At 42.4% G+C, this 17531-nt stretch overlaps 1 protein-coding gene across 1 annotated transcript in view; it reads right to left on the bottom strand.

Moving 5' to 3' along the window:
• Positions 1-755: 755 nt before the first annotated feature.
• The window catches only part of LOC143276949 (cubilin-like), a 51089-nt gene continuing 34313 nt past the window's right edge, over positions 756-17531 (bottom strand). The window contains exons 21-26 of the mRNA XM_076581627.1: positions 16183-16289; positions 13568-13723; positions 11858-11960; positions 10332-10459; positions 8393-8569; positions 756-6129 (exon numbers count right to left, since the gene is read on the bottom strand). Coding sequence (XP_076437742.1) covers positions 5246-6129; positions 8393-8569; positions 10332-10459; positions 11858-11960; positions 13568-13723; positions 16183-16289 — 1555 coding nt within the window. The 3' untranslated portion in view covers positions 756-5245. The remainder of the gene's footprint in view (positions 6130-8392; positions 8570-10331; positions 10460-11857; positions 11961-13567; positions 13724-16182; positions 16290-17531) is intronic.

The following is a 17531-nucleotide window of genomic DNA, read 5'->3' as shown; positions in this document are numbered from 1 at the left end:
AGAGAGAGAGATTCAGATTCAGATGGTTTATTCATTTTAGGCCTAGGCCCCTCATGAAGGGGAAAGTGAACAGACAATAATCATATCATTTAAGACATACAGATCAAAACAATGCAGCTATGGATATATCAGGTTAATCAGGAACATTAAGAAGTGAGAATGTCCGGAGAGAGGAAAAAAAAGATAACAGAAAGAAAGGAGAAAAATGATGACGGAAGAAAAAGAAGGAAAAAAAAAACGAAAAAAAAGAAAAAAAAAAAAGAGAAAGAAAAAAGAAGAAAAAGAAGAAAAAAAAAAAAAAACAACAACAAAAAAACACGAAAATCTTCCATGGATGCTGAGACAGCCCTGCACATTTGCAGAACTTGAACACATCCCCTGATTTCTCCTAAAAAAAAAAAAAAAAAAAAAAAAAAAAAAAAAAAAAAGAAGTGAGAATGTCCCTGTATCTAAATGCTTTGTAGAAAAACAGAGACAAATTTCGCACAACATCATGGTCAGTACAAGACAACAATAGAACCATATATATATATATATATAGAGAGAGAGAGAGAGAGAGAGAGAGAGAGAATATAGATAGACAGATAGAGAGATAGATATGTCTTTGGATTCTTTCTCCTGAGGATATAATTTTTTTTTTATATGTATTGTGTCACCAGTTTACACAGACTGCATGAAAAACACAATAAAAGATCAGCCAATAAAAAACAGTCCACAATTTTTACACAGAAAAACTGGTGGTAAATTCAGCACCAAAAAAGTATGAACAGACACAGCAGGATATAACAGGAAACACTATATGCTGCGAGACAAAAAGGAAAACTACAAACAAGCAGCAGTAGTTTACATTTCAATATTTCACCCTAAGTAGCCTTCCTTGGCAGAGTTCTATTCTATCTCTCTCTCCCTTTATTATGCAGTGTTAATAAAAAGCTAGTCCGCTTCATGAAAGCATGTACGTTAATGTTGAAATAATCAAGAGATGATTCAAATAATGCAGACTGCATTTGGCCTTGCGCTGTCCTCTCACTGGAAAAACAAACGGCTGTTTCAGACACGCATGAACTGTGGACAGCTTGAAAAATGCATTTGCAAATTGTTTCAGCAAAATATTTACAGTTATTCTGTGGGTTATAAACGATAGCTGTTGGATTTTCATTGTTAAAAAAAAATGTGCATGTGCAAGAAAGCACTTCTGAAAATGAGTGGTGCTGTCACCATCACCCACCTTCATTTTACAGACTGGGAACTTATGCATAATGAAATATATTGCATACAGGGCTTAAGCTTTATATAATAATGTGTCACTTCATTACACTCATGGATGGTATCATGCAACTTTCAAACAAAACAAAATTCTACACACACACAGGGCTTGAACTTTGTAAAATAATGTGCCAATCTATCAATATTTATGGATGATAAAGAAGATATGGGCTTATTCATGGCAAAATATGCCATGAATTCATTAAAACACACATAACAGTACAAAAGAAGTTAAATATATATCAGTATAAGGACAAGCCTGGAGCTCCTGTTTTTTGAGGAAGTGTTAGGGTTTGTTCCAATGTACCTTTTGCATACCTGTGTTCTGACTGAACTGGTAGCATAAGCAGCACTGACTCAAAATTGTGTCCCTTGTAGATGGAGAGAGTTACCACTCTTTAATGTTTATTCATTCTTTACACTCCTGGCCTCTTTATTCTTTAATCACAAAAGAAGTAAGTTGTTGCACTTCAAATTCATGCTACACTGACTTCATTTCACCAAGGTTCACAGTCAAGGGGTTAAGAAATCTGCCCAAAAACCTTGTTTAACCCACTGAGTGCCCAAGGACGGAAATTTCCCATTGCAAAATCATTATATTCATGTGAATGTTACAGTTGGATAGTGTGTTCATTTTTCTTTCATGGGTTATATCACGTTCTTTTTGTATTTTGCATGATAGAACTGTTTGAAAATTATTACCCTCCGTAATGAAAACATCCCTTGGCAAATCGTCATCACTGAACACAAAATAGGCTTCGGAACTGAAAGGGTTAAACAGAGGATAACTCCAACTGGGCACACTGGCAGTGTTTTAAATCGCTAATACTTTAGGAATTGGTGTGTCCATGGATTTTGCACACTGGCTAATACTTCAGGAATTGGTGTGTCCATGGATTTTGCACACTGGCTAATACTCTAGGAATTGGCGTGTCCATGGATTTTGCACACTGGCTAATACTCTCGGAATTGCCGTGTCCATGGATTTTGCACACTGGCTAATACTCTAGGAATTGGCGTGTCCATGGATTTTGCACACTGGCTAATACTCTAGGAATTGGCGTGTCCATGGATTTTGCTCTCAGACCCTGCAGATCTTTTGGTTTGATGTATTCAACATGCTGAAAGTGACCCTTTTGGTTTGATGATGTATTCAACATGCTGACAGTGACCCTTTTGGTTTGATGATGTATTCAACATGCTGACAGTGACCCTTTTGGTTTGATGATGTATTCACCATGCTGACAGTGACCCTTTTGGTTTGATGATGTATTCATCATGCTGACAGTGACCCTTTTGGTTTGATGATGTATTCACCATGCTGACAGTGACCCGTTTGGTTTGATGATGTATTCACCATGCTGACAGTGACCCTTTTGGTTTGATGATGTATTCACCATGCTGATAGTGGCTCTGTCAGATCCCAAGCACAGTGGATTGTACTTTGTTTTTATGATGTTTGAACTTTTCCTTGTGGTGCTGCAGTGTGTGAACTTTATTTTACTTTCGGAGTGAGAAGGAAGTGTTTTAATTTGATACTACTACTACTACTACTAATAATAATATAAAGATTATGATAATAATGATATAAAAACAATAATAACAACGACAATGACAATGATGATGATGATGATAATAATGATAATAAAAACAATAACAACAATAACATCAACAACAGTGATAATGATGATGATAATAAGAAGATGAAGAATGGATACCTACAAAGCACTCTATCCAGAAGACTGCTCCAGATCCAAAGCACATAACATTCTACATCATGCATCACATCAATGTCACACACACACTAAAATACATCCAGCTAAGTATATATGTACATACACACATATACAAAACACATTCATGGATACAAGCCGAGTACACAGAAGTGCTTATTTTGTGTGTCATTCATTTTTTTTTTTAATCACCATTCCAATGAGAAATATTTGATATAAGACGTTATAACATACTGTAAACATTGTGACAAAAAAACAAGGGGCACAATTCTGGTTCCGAGTCAAAAGCAAGTCCAGAGGAAAAGGCACCAAGCACCAGGAAGAACAGGATCAACTGTGTCAGTCTGTGAATTCCTGAACGAAAGATGACATGAGGCAGTTTCTGACTCAAGCGTGCAAACAAAATGAGCTTATGTAATGATGCGGTGTGTGTGTGTGTGTGTGTGTGTGTGTGTGTGTGTGTGTGTGTGTGTATGTGCAGTGTGTGTGTGTGTGTGTGTGTGTGTGCATGTGCAGTGTGTGTGTGTGTGTGTGTGTGTGTGTGTGTGTGTGTGTGTGTGTGTGTCCATGGTTAACTTTAAACTGACATTATTTCACATATCACAAGAGGCATAGGAACCAAACTTTGTCGGAAAGTTGGTATGAATAAGACGGCTGAATTCTTCTGCTTTATGAAGACAAATAGGCATGGTGAGAGGTCAAAGGTGAAGGTCATTGACAAAATAGAGATCACGGGGAATGCAGAAGAAGAAGACAAAATAGAAAGTTTGATGGAGACGTTATCTCATCTCCAATCTCTTCTTCTTCCTCGTTCGCCTCCCGTTAGATGAGCAGCCCGGTGCCCTCGATGAAGGCTGCCGTCCGTCGCAGCTCCTCCAGGGTGCCGTACAGCTTGGTTTTCACTGCTGTTGATGTTGGCCAGTACTTCCTCCTGGATGCTGCATGCGTCCTACAGTCTTGAAGGATGTGGTCGGTTGTCACTGGTCCCTCACCACAAGGGCTCTCTCCACTCTGTCCAATGCCAAATTTTGTGTGCATGTGGTGGAGCAGGCGGTTGTGTCCAGTCCTCAGGCGGAAGATCTTGACCTGTTCCTGTCGTTCCAGCAAATGGTATCTGTCTTCTGGGTTATATTTGGGGTGCTGGAGGCGCCACTTTATTCCTTGCTGTGTGCCTTGATGATTGTCTTGATTTCATCATATGACACCAGTTTGTTGGCCTGCTCCTTCTGTGCACCGTCTTTTGCCAGGATGTCCGCTTTTTCGTTGCCTCTGATGCCACAGTGTGCTGGTACCCATTGTATCACCACTTTCTCCACTCTGGCACTCAGGGAACAAGGGCTGAAGTGAGATGGTTCTGTTCTTTGCAGCGGGAGTTCTTGAGGGCTTGGAGCACAGAGAGAGCGTCTGAGAACACCACCACCTGCCCTGTTGTTCTTGTGGAGTTCTGCGAGACTGTTGTGGCTGCCTCACAGAGGGCTTCTCGCTCAGCTCGGACGTTGGTGGAGTATTTTCCTGTTGGGATTGCAATTTCTTCGTCTCCGTCTTTGTATCGAACTCCAATCTCAGTCAGACTTGGTATTGTGACTGGTCATGAGAACAGCGGTATCCTCAAAGAAATTCAAAATCTGCAATTAAAGGTCAAGGTCACGAAATAGCATATGACATCACTGATAGAAAAACTTTCCATGTGCAAGAAATATTATTGTTTTGCAAATAATCTTCACAAATAACGTTCATAATCAAATTTGGCACAATGATTGATCATGGTCAGAGCAAAACCTGTGTAAGGAGTCAAGGTCAAAGGTCAAAGGTCAAGGTCACAATAACATGGCACACAGGAAAAGAACATGACAGAACTTGGGTTTTTCATGCAGTTTTCAGCAGACATTGTGCAGTGGTTGTTTCATAATCACTGAGGCACTGGCAGCAAATTTCCTCATCACACTCTCCCCAGGTCCTTGCCCCACTGACTTCAGTGGATCTATTTCAATCATCACACTCTCCCATGATTTCAGTGGATCTATTTCAATAATCCTACTCTCCCATGATTTCAGTGGATCTGTTTCAATCATCACACTCTCCCATGATTTCAGTGGATCTGTTTCAATCATCACACTCTCCCATGATTTCAGTGGATCTGTTTCAATCATCACACTCTCCCATGATTTCAGTGGATCTGTTTCAATCATCACACTCTCCCATGATTTCAGTGGATGTGTGTTTCAATCACAGTGGTGTCAACTTCTTCACACTTCAGTCGACATGTGACCCTGCGGACCGATCCACATGAGCGGTACAGATGGCGTGTCACCTGCTGAACCTTCATCGTCTCGCTGACCACCAGGGGGAGGCTGGTGGGGGGACACTCGCTGGGTGGAGGGGAGGGCACCCATGGGCAGACGTTCTGGCGCTGGCTGTCTGGGGGAGGGGGAGGAGTTGTCAGATCGTCGGTGTTGTCTGCGTGGTGGTGGCGGTGAATCATGTGACGGTTCTTCTTGTTCCTTTGATGTTGGTGGTGACGGTGTCTGATACGGGGGTGGTGACTGCTGCCTGTGCAATGTCAAGCCCCGTGGTGGTCGGTGCTGGGGGGATTCTTCCCCCTGATGGGATGCAGACAGCGAATATTCCAGGGCGTCTCTGGGCGGTGCGGAGTTCCGTGTTCGATGATCCGGTCCTGAGGCAAGTCTGTCCGATGCATTCTGTGCTGCCTGGACTCCAGACTGGTTATGCCCCCTGCTTTCGTCAACCGACGTCCCCGAAGGAGGGTTGGTCTCCAGCATGCTTTCCGCATACGATGGGGGCCCGTCCCAGTGAAGTGGAGGGTCCGACACGGCCGGGTACGCCGGGGGGAGGTCGTCGTTCGGGTGACTCCCGTTGGACATGCCGGGGTAAGCAGGTGGCGCCATCTGGTTGACGATGACGGGGTTCATCATGTACACGGTGCTGCCCTCTCGCTCCTGGCGGTGGTGCGTGGAGGGGGTGCGATGCGACTGGGAGGCGGAAGTGTTTTGGGCAGACCGACGTTTCCGCCAATATACGCAGCAGACACTGAGCACGACAACTGTGAACACCATGCCACCAACGATGGAGATCACCATGGTTGTGGTACCACTGACACTGTCTTTGTTTTCTGTGTAGACAAAGGGACAGAAATTCACTGTTTGACATGTGTTAACAATGTCTTTTTTGTCATTTACACAGGTACTGAAATTCACTGTTTGACATGTGTTAACAATGTCTTTTTTGTCTTTTACACAGGTACTGAAATTCACTGTTTGACATGTGTTAATGTCTTTTTTGTCATTTACACAGGTACAGAAATTCACTGTTTGACATGTGTTAACAATGTCTTTTTTGTCATTTACACAGGTACTGAAATTCACTGTTTGACATGTGTTAACAATGTCTTTTTGTCATTTACACAGGTACTGAAATTCACTGTTTGACATGTGTTAACAATGTCTTTTTGTCATTTACACAGGTACTGAAATTCACTGTTTAACATGTGTTAACAATGTCTTTTTGTCATTTACACAGGTACTGAAATTCACTGTTTGACATGTGTTAACAATGTCTTTTTGTCATTTACACAGGTACTGAAATTCACTGTTTGACATGTGTTAACAATGTCTTTTTGTCATATACACAGGGCAGGTACATAAATTCAATATTTGACATGTGTTAACAATGTCACAAATTCACTATTTGACAAGTGTTAACAATGTCTTTTTTTTCATTTACACAGGTACTGAAATTCACTATTTGACATGTGTTAACAATGTCTTTTTGTCATTTACACAGGTACTGAAATTCACTGTTTGACATGTGTTAACAATGTCTTTTTGTCATATACACAGGGCAGGTACATAAATTCAATATTTGACATGTGTTAACAATGTCACAAATTCACTATTTGACAAGTGTTAACAATGTCTTTTTTTTCATTTACACAGGTACTGAAATTCACTATTTGACATGTGTTAACAATGTCTTTTTGTCATATAAACAGGTACAGAAATTCACTATTTTATATGTGTTAACGGTGTCAGAAATTCACAGTTTGATATGTGTTAACAATGTCTTTTTGTCATTTACACAGGGCAGGTACATAAATTCAATATTTGACATGTGTTAACAATGTCACAAATTCATTATTTGACAAGTATTAACAATGTCTTTTTTGTCATTTACACAGGTACTGAAATTCACTATTTGACATGTGTTAACAATGTCTTCTTGTCATATAAACAGGTACAGAAATTCACTATTTGACATGTGTTAACAATGTCAGAAATTCACTATTTGACATGTGTTAACAATGTCTTTTTGTCATATAAACAGGTGCAGAAATTCACTATTTGACATGTGTTAACAATGTCAGAAATTCGCTATTTGACATGTGTTAACAATGTCAGAAATTCACTATTTGACATGTGTTAACAATGTCATTTTCACTGTTTGTGCTGATTATGTCTTTTTTGACTGTACACATGGGTTCAGAAATTCACTGTTCAACTGTGCTGGCAATGTCTGTTATGTATGTATGTACTTAACACAGGTACAGAAATTGACTGTTCAACTGTGCTAGCAGTGTCTGTTATGTATGTATGTACTTAACACAGGTACAGAAATTCACTGTTCAACTGTGCTAGCAGTGTCTGTGATGTATGTATGTACTTAACACAGGTACAGAAATTCACTGTTCAACTGTGCTGGCAATGTCTGTTATGTATGTATGTACTTAACACAGGTACAGAAATTCACTGTTCAACTGTGCTAGCAGTGTCTGTGATGTATGTATGTACTTAACACAGGTACAGAAATTCACTGTTCAACTGTGCTGGCAATGTCTGTTATGTATGTATGTACTTAACACAGGTACAGAAATTGACTGTTCAACTGTGCTAGCAGTGTCTTTATTTCTGTATACACAGGTACTGAACTTCACTGTCTGACTTGGCAACAACAACAACAGCAAAAAGCCACCATGATTGTGATCATGTTGCTGACACTCTTTGTCTGTCAGTGAATACATGTATAGAAACTCTTTGTTTGACATGTGAGGAAAAATAACAACAAATATACTTAAGCTGAATAAGTGAGGAAAGTGTGTAAACTATGACATAATTGAGAACACACACACACACACGCACACACACACACACACACACACACACACACACACACACACAATCACCAGAGTAAAGACAGATTCAGACTCACCTCCAAAACATATACTCAAGTCTATATTCCCTGTTTACATAATTTCCTGTTTACATAACACACACACACACACACACACACACACACACACACACACACCTGTATTACTAACATGCCATCAAAGCAATACCCCCCCTCGCCCCCACCTCCCCAAAAAGAAAAGAAATTACCTGGAGCTGGAGTACCAGAGGGCCTGTAACTGACAGCCTGGTACGACAAACGGAAGCCTTTGCAGTGTGCCGCTGAGTTCGACTCAAAGCTCAGAAACAGATAGAGCTCCGAGCTCCAGTAGGTTTCCGACTGACCGCTGACATGTTCAGCCAGCAGCTTGGATCCCGACCCGTAACCTGTTTGGGTTTGGTTAGTTTGCTTCATTCACACACACACACTTACTCTTACTGACACTCATGTATGCTCACACACAGACACTCACACACACAAACATCTGAAACACAAACTGAAATCATCTTCAGTGTTGACAATCTTCAGCAGTCCATTGCTAATGTATGATTTTTTCAACTCCTTGTTAAATAGTCCAGTTGGTTCGCTGTTCTAGTTGTTGGTTTTTCATTAGAAATATGTTATATTGTTATGCTTTAGAAACAATAAAAAACCGCAAAAAAACCGCAAAAAAAACTTAAATCAATCTTTTTCTATATGTAACACACACACGCGCGCGCGCGCGCACGCACACACTCGCATGCGTACACAGTAATTTCTCTCCCCCTCCCCCTCCTCCCACTCGATCTTTTTTCCTACCTTCGTCTAATATCACTTACAGTGAAAAGACGTTAGACTAAAGAACGAACACACAAACACAAACTCACCCATATGCACACACCCTCTTTCACATACACACAATCATACGCTCCTAAAACTCTCATATTCACTCATAAACACACACTCACTCATACACACACACACTCTCTCACAAACACACACACTCAAACTCATACACACTCATACACAAACTCACTCTTACACTCATTTACGCACACACACACACAAACACTCGCACTCACAAACACACACACACTCAAATGCACACGCTCTCTCTCACATACACACAATCATACGCTCTCTCAAATTTCCCACACTCACTCATACACATACACTCTCACATACATACTCAAACTGATACACACTCACACACAAACACACTCTTACTCACACTCATTTACACACATACACACGCGCGCGTGCTCACTCATGCGCAAAACACTCTCTCACATACACACACGCTCCTTCACACTCACAAACACATATGCACACACTCCCTCCCTCTCCCTCTCTCTCTCTCACACACACACACAATCACACTCACAAACATACGCTCTCTCACACCCACACACACACCCACACTCATAGTCATACACACACTCACAATTACACTCTCAAAAACACACACCCTCACACTCACACACACACACACACACACCATCTCATTCAAAAATGAATGAGGCCGAGTCACAACAAATCCCTTCTCTGTTGTAAGAGATCAGAATACTGCCCACTATGTCCTCTTCCTCACTGCTTGCAAATACATTTGTTATACTCTGAAAAGGCATTTTCCCCTAGAAATTTGCCATGGAGATCCCTTTTGTTGCTGTGGGTTCTTTTCCATGCGCGAAGTGCATAATGCATACAGAACCTCGGTTTATCATCTCATCTACAAGATGCACGTCTTTTGCTGATAATATGCCTTGCAACAACCCAACAAGCCAAGTTTCAGTTTCTCAAGAAGGCATCAGTGTGTTTGGACAAATCCATATCCGCTACACCACATCTGCTAGGCAGATGCCTGACCAACAGCATAACCCAACTCGCTAGTTACGTTGAGTGCATGCATATGTATATGTTGACCTGTCAGAGCGGGTTTCTTCTGCAGAATTTTGCCAGAGGACAACACTCTTGTTGCCATGCGTTCTTTTTCAGTGCGCCAAGCGCGTGCTGCACGTGGAACCAAAGCCTGAATGACCAGACTCAGTTTCATTTTCCAGTCAAACTTGGGAGAAAGAGCGAGTCGATCATTTGAACCCAGACCCTCACAAACGACTGTAAGAGAAGCGTCTTAACCATTCTGCCACCCTCACCCTCTCCACTACTTACCATCATATACGTTCACAGTATTTCGCTGACAACTGTAGGAATCTGCTGCCCCATACGTGTCCTCAAAGTCGATACGCACAGTCATGTTTTTGACGGCAGACTCGATACGCCACTTGCACGCTGTGTTCCTGGAATGGTCAGAGAAACACGTCCTTACAATGCTGTCGTGTTCGTCATCACTGGATCTTTTTTTTCTCATCTATGTATTGCAAGTCAGAGGAAGCCACAGACGAGTAGGACAAAGGAGGAGGTGGGAGCACAATGATTTTCTAAGAACAGACAGGTGTGAACCTGGCGGAATCGTGGAGAACGGTGAAGGACCGAGACAGGTGGAAGAGAGTGGTGGCGGTTGTCTTCACAGGTGCCCATTAACAGAAACCAAGGGACAGGTGATGATGATTTATTCATTTTTATTTATTTATTTATTTATTTGTCATTGTTGCCTCTAGCCCAGATGACCACACATGGCCATTTGATTTCTGAACATTGTAAATCTTGATCTTATAAAACCTGAAAAAAACAACCACCATGAGTGGTGGTCTGGACGCTAGTCATTCAGAAGATAAACCGAGGTCCCGTGTGCAGCATGCACTTAGCGCACGTAAAAGAACCCACGGCAACAAAAGGGATGTCCCTGGCAAATTCTGTAGAAAAATCCACTTTGATAGGAAAAACAAATAAAACTACACGCAGGTAAAAAAATTTAAATAGGTGGCGCTGTAGAGAAGCAACGCGCTCTCCCTGGGGAGAGCAGCCCGAATTTCACACATAGAAATCTGTTGTGATAAAAAGAAATACAAATACAAATACAGGAGGAAAATAAGCCAGGCACAGGCACAGTCATATCCCTGCACGTAAACCTAGGTCATAGTCCCGTCATTGACTTTTATTTCGTCTTTTTAGCTTACATGTGTTAACAATTAAACTGAGTCTATGTAATCACCCTGATTCTGTGTGTAACACTGTGTGTGTCACATTATATACCTATATATCTATATCAGGTATCTCTCTCTCTCTCTCTCTATATATATATATATATGTCTACATATCTATATCTATCCATTCATATATATATATATATATATCTGTATATCTATCTGTTTATCTATCTTTCTATGTATTGTCCATGCACACCGTATATCCAAGCCAGTTTAAGTTTCTACGTATTAATATTTTGTATTTGTATTTGTATTCCTTTTTTATCACAACAGATTTCTCTGTGTGAAATTCGGGCTGCTCTCCCCAGGGAGAGCACGTCGCTACACTACAGCGCCACCCATTTTTTTGTATTTTTTCCTGCGTGCAGTTTTATTTGTTTTTCCTGTTTTTCCTGTTGAAAAGGATTTTTCTACAGAATTTTGCCAGGAACAACCCTTTTGTTGCCGTGGGTTCTTTAACGTGCGCTAAGTGCATGCTGCACACGGGACCTCGGTTTATCGTCTCATCCGAATGACTAATATATAATTATACATAAGTATCAATAATAAGAATAAACAGAAAGAAAGAAGAAAACAGAAGGTACGTACGGGGGATAGCTGCCCGGATAGCCAGGAGAAGAGATGTATCTCTTTATGGTGCTGGCCACGTGATATCCACCCCCTCCCCCACCTCCCGAACACGCGTTGTCGCCTGTCACCGTTCCACCAACAGTCAGCACGTCATGATGATTATGACGATGATATGGATACTTACATTGTGCCGGATGGGTGCAATAGCCGAGTGGTTAAAGCGCTGGACTTTCAATCTGACGGTCCCGGGTTCGAATCTCGGTAATAGTGGCTGGTGGGTAAAGGGTGGAGATTTTTCCGATCTCCCAGGTCAACGTACGTGCAGACCTGTCAGTGCCTGAACCCCCTTCGTGTGTATGCGCAAGCAGAAGACCAAATACGCACGTTAAAGATCCCGTAATACATGTCAGCGTTCGGTGGGTTATGGAAACAAGAACAGACCCAGCATGCAAACCTCCGAAAACAGAATATGGCTGCCTACATGGCGGGGTAAAAACGGTCATACGTGTAAAAGCCCACTCGTGTAAATGCGAGTGAACATGGGAATTGCAGCCCACAAACGAAGAAGAAGAAGAATATTGTGCCTGTCCTCCATCAGAGACCAAGCTTTAAGCGCTTTACAAACAAGGAGTCATTTTTACAACAGGCTGCCTACCTTGGTACAGACGACTGAAAGCTGACACTGGGCGCTTATCACTCGTTTCCTGTGTCATTCAGTCAGGTTTCTGTCACGTACATATACACACTCATACAGACATGTAACATTTTACCTATATGACCGTTTTGTTTATTTACCAAACAATGTAGGCAACCATTTTCGGGGGGAGGGGGGGGTGCATGCTGGGTATATCCGTTTCCATAACTCACCGAATGCTGAAATGGATTGCAGAATCTTTACCTTGCATATCTGATCTTCCGAGTGCATATACACACGAAGGGGGTTCAGGCACAAGCAGGTCTGCACATATGTTGACCTGGCAAATTGGAAAAATCTCCATCCTTTACCCAACAGGTTACCAGGATTCGAACCCACGACACTCAGATTGGAATCCCAATGCTTTAACCACTTGACTTTTTATCCTTTTATGTCCTTTAATCAATAATACAAACACATGCGCACACACACACATGCATGCGCGCGCGCACACACACACACACACACGTGCACACACACACATGCACACACACACGCACACAAACACACAGGCAAGCACATGAACAAACCACCCACAATGCGATTACAACGAAAAAAAACAACACATTTACACACACACACACAAGAACACACACACTCTCTCTCTCTCTCTCTCTCTCACTCACTCACCCACAAACACACACATACACACACATATATACTCACTCACCCACAAGCACACACAAGAACACACACACACACACACATAAACACTCACTCACTCACTCACCCAGAACCACACACAAGAACACACACACACACACTCATCCACAAGCACACACACACACACACACACACACACACACTCACTCACTCAACTCACTCACCCACAAGCACATAAAAGAACACACACACACACACACACACACACACAAGAACACAAAAGCGCGCACACACACACACACACACACACACACACACACACACACACACACACACACACACACACACACACACACACACACACAAACCACAAAGATAATAACTCAACATGAAATGAAACAAAACAAAACACCACCACAAAAGTCACTCACTCTTCCAACTACGAAGCCGGAACTTGAAGCCGGATGAAGAAAACCGGTTCCTGGTGGAGCGGAAGCGGATGTACATGTATTTCTGACTACTGACGTAGCGTTTCTTGTATCTGCCATAGCACAGAGATGCCAGCTTTCTGGAGTGCTCTGAGAGCCCTGGAAGGGAGGAGGAATTTTGTTTTAATGTCCCGTCACACCGACTGGAGACATTTTGTTAAAGTATTTATGAATACATCTGAGTATTATCGGTTAGAAGGGGTAGGAGATGTGAATGAATGGAGAGTTGGGGGAAACTGGACAAATGAGGGTGAAATTTGGAGAAAAAAAAATCTAAATACAATTACAGGAAATTACTTAAAGGACTTCGTAAAAGAGAAGTCGTTAAACGGACAAGTGAAACAACTGATAACGAATGCAGAAAGTCAAAAACATCAACGTTCTCAGTCACTTGTGAAGACATACTTTCGTGTACATAAGGCTTCATCAAGCTACAGTCAAAAATTACATGCTTAATTGTCAGGTTACTAAAGAATATGCACTTGACATTAGAAGAATACTTGGTCCGTGATGAATTTGATAATAGTCAGAGAGTTAAACTCAGAATTGGTCTGCGAATCGGACCAAAGTCTGAGAGAGTCAACTGACGAGGTTTTAGACTTTAATTCAAGCACCTATAAAAGTCTCTTTCTAGTATATTGCTTATTTCCTTGTATGACAATGGGCAATACACTTTCATGATTCTTTGCTCCCCTTTTTGCTGCCCTCGAGTCCTGGAACATCGGCAGTGTGACTGGCGTCTTCTTCCTCCTCTTCAGCTTATTGTATCTCTTTCTTTCTGTCTCTCTCTATATATCTGTCTCTGTCTCGCGCTTTCTGTATCTCTCCGTGTCTCTCTGTTACTGTCTCTCTGTGTGTCTCTTTCTGTCTCTCTATCTGTCTCTTTATCTCTTGCTTTCTGTCTCTCTCTGTGTATCTCTGTTTCTGTCTCTCTCTGTTTCTCTGTTTCTGTCTATGTCTCTCTCTGTTTCTGTCTCTGTCTCTCTGTGTCTCTGTTTCTGTCTATGTCTCTCTCTGTGTCTCTCTGTTTCTATGTCTCTCTCTGTCTCTCTCTCTCTGTCTCTTTATCTCTTGCTTTCTGTCTCTCTCTCTCTCTGTCTCTCTGTTTCTGTTTCTGTCTTTCTCTCTGTGTCTCCGTAAATGTGTGAATGTGTGTGCGTATTTATTGTTTGGCATACATTTGAGGTTTTGTTCACTTATTTCTTTGGTGTGCTTTCTTTGGAAGGTGGCAGAATGATTATGACGCTCAGCCAGTTTTCTGTGGAAGGTGGCAGAATGATTATGACGCTCAGCCAGCTTTCTGTGGAAGGTGGCAGAATGATTATGACGCTCAGCTTTCTGTGGAAGGTGGCAGAATGATTATGACGCTCAGCCACCAATACAGAGAGTCCGTGAGGGTCTGGGTTCAAACCCTACTCTCCCCCTTTCTCCCAAGTCTGACAGGAAAATAAAACTGAGCGTCTAGTCACTCAAATGAGACGAAAAACCAAGGTCCCAGGTGCAGCACGCACTTGGCGCACCGAAAAAGAACCCATGGCAACGAGGTTGTTGTCCTCTGGCAAAATTCTGCAGAATAAATCCACTCTGATAGGTACACAAATGTAAAAGCGTGCACTCAAGGCCTGACTAAGAGCGCTGGGTCATGCTGCTGTCAGTCATCTGCCTCACAGATGTGGTGTAGCGTATATGGATTTGTCCGAACGCAGTGATGCCTCCTTGAAATAGTGAAAACGAAACTGAAGACTTCTGTCAGAAATTAAATTTAAATTTAAAGTGGTCAGTGTATTATTCAAGCAGCAACCTCGTGTGATGTCATTGTGCAAAAGAACGTGTGGGTGTATGGGTGTGGGGGCTGGGTGAGTGGGTTCATACGTTCGCACAAAGGGAGCGGTGATGGAGGGGATGGGGGGGGGGGGGGGGGGAGGGGGAAGGCACGTGCAGGTATGTCTTTGTGCATGTACTTTGTGTTTTCATGTGCATGCACAAGGAGGATTTCCTTACGTTATGGCGACATATGAAGTCTGAAGTCTGAGAAGAGAGAGTCAATACAGGTTTTTAATCGCAGTCACATCGACACACGCTCACTTACACACGTGCACATAAGCACCGCACGTGCACACACACACTCACACAAACATACATACGGAGACTCACACATATGCAAACACACGCTGACACACACACACACACACAGACACATACACATGCTGACACACACACACATACACATACATTGACACACACAAACACACCCTGACCCACACACAAACACACACATACATATACACACGCTGACCCCCCCCCCGCACCCGCCGCCCCACACTCACACACGCTCACACACACACACACACACACACGCACACACACAACAGAGACTCTCACACACACATACGCACATACAAGCGCACAAACGCATACACACATACAAACACACACAAGACTCACAGACACACGCACACACACACAGACACACACACACACACACAGACACACACACACAGACACACAAACACACACACACACAAACACACACACAGGCACACACACACACAACTGACCATCATACAGGCTGACAGGGCTGTCACAGGGAAGGTCCAGAACATACACCTCCAGTGTAACCACATGGGTCAACGGCGCCAGCACCGCCCAAAAACAGTCAGTGTGCCTGTCCATCAATCAATACATCATTTCTTCCGTGAGTCAATCCACCACTTCTTCCATCAGTCAATCCACCACTTCTTCCCTCAGTCAATCCACCACTTCTTCTGTCAGTCCATCCATCACTTCTTCTATCAGTCAATCCACCACTTCTTCCATCAGTCAATCCATCACTTCTTCCATCAGTCAATCCATCACTTCTTCCATCAGTCAATCCATCACTTCTTCCATCAGTCAATCCATCACTTCTTCCTTCAGTCAATCCATCACTTCTTCCATCAGTCAATCCATCATTTCTTCCCTCAATCAATCCATCACTTCCTCCTTCAGTCAATCCATCATTTCTTCCATCAGTCAATCCATCATTTCTTCCATCAGTCAATCCATCATTTCTTCCATGAGTCAATCCATCACTTCTTCCATCAGTCAATCCATCACTTCTTCCATCAGTGCATCCATCATTTCTTCCTTCAGTCAATCCACCACTTCTTCCTTCAGTCAATCCATCACTTCTTCCATCAGTCCATCCATCACTTCTTCCATCAGTCAATCCACCACTTCTTCCATCAGTCAATCCATCACTTCTTCCCTCAGTCAATCCATCATTTCTTCCCTCAGTCAATCCATCACTTCTTCCCTCAGTCAATCCATCACTTCTTCCTTCAGTCAATCCATCACTTCTTCCCTCAGTCAATCCATCATTTCTTCCTTCAGTCAATCCATCACTTCTTCCTTCAGTCAATCCACCACTTCTTCCTTCAGTCAATCCATCATTTCTTCCATCAGTCCATCTATCACTTCTTCCATCAGTCAATCCATCACTTCTTCCATCAGTCAATCGACCACTTCTTCCTTCAGTGAATCCACCACTTCTTCCATCAGTCCATCCATCACTTCTTCCATCAGTCAATCCATCACTTCTTCCATCAGTCAGTCTATCACTTCTTCCTTCAGTCAATCCATCACTTCTTCCATCAGTCAATCCATCACTTCTTCCTCAGTCCATCCATCACTTCTTCCTCAGTCCATCCATCACTTCTTCCTTCAGTCAATCCACCACTTCTTCCATCAGTCAATCCATCACTTCTTCCTTCGGTCAATCCATCACTTCTTCCATCAGTCCATCCATCACTTCTTCCATCAGTCAATCCATCACTTCTTCCATCAGTCCATCCATCACTTCTTCCATCAGTCAATCCATCACTTCTTCCATCAGTCAATCCACCACTTCTTCCATCAGTCAATCCAT

This window comes from Babylonia areolata, chromosome 33 (genome assembly GCF_041734735.1).
Source record: "Babylonia areolata isolate BAREFJ2019XMU chromosome 33, ASM4173473v1, whole genome shotgun sequence".
NCBI classification, from domain to species: domain Eukaryota; kingdom Metazoa; phylum Mollusca; class Gastropoda; order Neogastropoda; family Buccinidae; genus Babylonia; species Babylonia areolata.
The sequence above is the reverse complement of the archived record's forward strand: the minus strand, read 5'-3'. Positions and strand labels throughout refer to the sequence as shown.